General features: G+C 61.1%; 2 protein-coding genes across 2 annotated transcripts in view; one reads left to right on the top strand and one right to left on the bottom strand.

Moving 5' to 3' along the window:
- LOC103922263 (uncharacterized oxidoreductase C663.06c-like) overlaps positions 1 to 1160 on the bottom strand; it is a 3154-nt gene extending 1994 nt beyond the window's left edge. The window contains exons 1-3 of the mRNA XM_009330371.1: positions 1014 to 1160; positions 592 to 643; positions 140 to 327 (exon numbers count right to left, since the gene is read on the bottom strand). Coding sequence (XP_009328646.1) covers positions 140 to 327; positions 592 to 643; positions 1014 to 1160 — 387 coding nt within the window. The remainder of the gene's footprint in view (positions 1 to 139; positions 328 to 591; positions 644 to 1013) is intronic.
- Positions 1161 to 2537: 1377 nt separating this feature from the next.
- Positions 2538 to 2788, top strand: part of ACD (adrenocortical dysplasia homolog (mouse)) — an 11198-nt gene continuing 10947 nt past the window's right edge. Inside the window, exon 1 of the mRNA XM_009330370.1 lies at positions 2538 to 2578. Within this exon, the coding sequence (XP_009328645.1) occupies positions 2538 to 2578 (41 nt within the window). The remainder of the gene's footprint in view (positions 2579 to 2788) is intronic.

Raw genomic sequence — 2788 nt, 5'->3', positions numbered from 1 at the left:
TTCAGCTCCTGAGCTCCAGCCCATGGCTCTATGAGCTTCTTCTCGGGCAAGAGCCCATCGGCACCGGAGCGGATGCAGGACCCTCTCCCACCAGCCCTTCATGCCCCTCGGGACAGCCCAGCTCAGGTGAGGGTCTCACCTGGCTTAGCAGCAGGGGCCCAACTGTATTGGTGGTGTACACCAGGGACATGTCCTCCAGCGTCTCGGTATCAAGCAAGTTCAACTTGGCGATTCCAGCGTTGTTGATGAGGAGGTTCAGCCCCGAGCCCCCCAGCTGCTCCCCGACTCTGGCTGCAGCTGCCTTGATGCTGGCAGGGTCGGTGACTTCTGCAGAGCCAGGGCAGGGGAGGTCGGTGTCCCCGTGGTGGCTCACACCCTGCACAGTGCCAGGGGGTGGGAGGCCCCTGTGTTCCCCCAGGGATGCGCCCTCGGGGTTGGCCATGGGCAGGAGGGAGGGCAGCGCCCGGTGTCCCCGCAGGCACCGGCCCGTTGGCACGGTTCCCTCCCGGTGCGGGGCTCCCAGGGTGCGCGCAGCACCCGGGCACATGCCAGGGGAACCGGGGCGAGGGACCCCCACCTCGGGGCACCTACCGAGCGGGATGATGACCAGGTTGGGGTGTCTGGAGGCCAAATTCTTTAACTCCTGCAAGAGAGGGGACCACGTGGGCATGGAGAGGCAGGAGGAGCTGTGCAGAGGCTCAGCCTTTCCCAGGCAAAGCCTGTGTCGCTCCGGCTCTGCCTCTGCACCGCTTCGCACCCAGCACCCTGCTCTGGCTGCCCTGCTCCCATCAGGTGCGGTTCCGTGCCTCCCGCACACACCACGTGCCGCTGTCCCCTCCTCACATCCCATGCCCAGCTGGTGTCACAGCCGTCCCAACCCGGCTGCCCTGTGCCGCGGGTGCCTGGCTGCAGCTCGAGCCCTTTGCAAACCCCCTCCCTGCTCCAACCTGCTGCCCTGGCAGCGAGTGCTCCCGTCCCCCAGCACAACCCACCGCGTCCCAGCCCAGCCTCACCTGCGCTCGCTCTCCCTTGGGGTCCCGACAAGCCGCAAAGACCCACTCGGGTGGGTTTGGCATCCCCAGGACCTGCCGGACAAGCCCCAGGCCGATTCCCCGGTTGGCCCCAGTCACCAGAAGGGAGCGGACCTGAAGTCCTGCCATGCTGCTCCGTCTGCCGCTGCACTGCTCTCGCCCTGACTCTGCAGGTACCTTTTGCTACTCGGTTATCTCGCATTTTCCCACGAGGGCTTGCATCAGCCTGTGGCTCTAGGAAATTCTCTGCCTGCATCCCAGTCTCTTGGCTGTGGTCCATACCCACGATCCACCTTTCCTGGCGGCCGAGGAATGACGCAAGGGGAGCCAAAGTGTCCTGCCCAGGCAGGGAATGCCCTGGGCTGGATGTCTGGAAAACTGCTCTTTGTACCTTCCCTGCTCCACCAAACCTGAGCCGCTCAGTTTTCCGGGCCAGCGTTACCCCTGTTCCCGCACCGAGATGTCCCCTCCCACCGCCGCCCTCCCTCGTGGGACACCAGGCTCTGTCCCTCCCCTCGCCCGAGGTCAGACAGGCAAGGGTGGACTCGCTGACCCTGCACAGTGCAGTTTGTTGGCCTTAATTTGTGCAACGCCAAAGCCAGGGTCAGGGACGGAGCAGCTGGGACAGACGAGCGTCCCTTGGCCACCACAACAGGCTGGAAAACCTATAAACCCTCCAGGACCGCTTGGAAACCCTCCAGAGCTGCCCCGAGCAACCCCTTCCTGAGGGTCTGCTCTAACGACAGCTATAGTATTTAAGTTGTAAGTGTGATAGAAGGATAAAATTCCGTTTTGCCCCCCGGGTATAACTGTGGCATGGCCAGGAATCGGGGCGGTGCCCAGGCGCACACACAACACACGACAGACATCCAGTCCCAGGGTGGTCCAGGTACTCCCCGGCTCGTTCCTGCAGCAGAGAGGCACCGGACCGACCGATGGACTGAACTCCCAGCTGCCTTCCAAAGAAAACCTCTGACTGGTGGATACAGGAGCTTCGGGACGGGCCCGAAGATCCCCCAGGAGCTCCTGCTGTGCCAAAAGTCAATGGAGAAGCACCACCTGCGTGTCTCCGTGTGCTGATGAACACCCTGCGGGGAGGACCTGGGCACCCCACGGCATCCCCAGGTGGTTCCTGCTGCAGCGTCGACCAAACTGTGCACAGACAGTTTGTAATAGCAGAACATATGTATAAGATAGTTAGGAGACGCTTTGTCGGTAGTTTAAGATAATTAATAACAACAGATTGGGCAGGTGGTCGTGCAGGACCGGGTGGGTGTAAGCTTGGGGAGTCTCACCTGCTCCAGCTGGAGATGCTGCTACAAGGACTTTTGTAACCTGAGAGTAACCTACCGCCCTGTTCAAGAGACCTGACCCACGTGCGCGCTACCTTATGCAAAGATCCCAATAAATTAGCTTTTTTTCTTTAAAAACAAACCCCGCTGTCTACTCTTCCGTGTAGCACTCATCAGCGTTGTGGCATTTCACCGCATTCACTCAAGCCCGCTGATGCTTTTGGCCAAAACCAAAGGAAACAATGCGAAAACAAGGTAGTGTTTCAGTGATGGCTTGTCATCACGTGTGAACAACTGAACGGGAAGCGGTAACAGAAAGTCGGCCAAACAACGGAGAAAAGCGTGTGCGTGTCCAGGGAAAGCCTGGAGGAGAGCGAGGAGCCTGGTGCGGGCTGGGGCCGGAGTTGGGGCTGCGGATGGGGCCGGGGCTGCAGATGGGGCTGGGGCTGGAGTTGGGGCTGCGGA

Source organism: Pygoscelis adeliae, unplaced genomic scaffold (assembly GCF_000699105.1).
Source record: "Pygoscelis adeliae isolate BGI_AS28 unplaced genomic scaffold, ASM69910v1 Scaffold458, whole genome shotgun sequence".
Taxonomy (NCBI): domain Eukaryota; kingdom Metazoa; phylum Chordata; class Aves; order Sphenisciformes; family Spheniscidae; genus Pygoscelis; species Pygoscelis adeliae.
The sequence above is the reverse complement of the archived record's forward strand: the minus strand, read 5'-3'. Positions and strand labels throughout refer to the sequence as shown.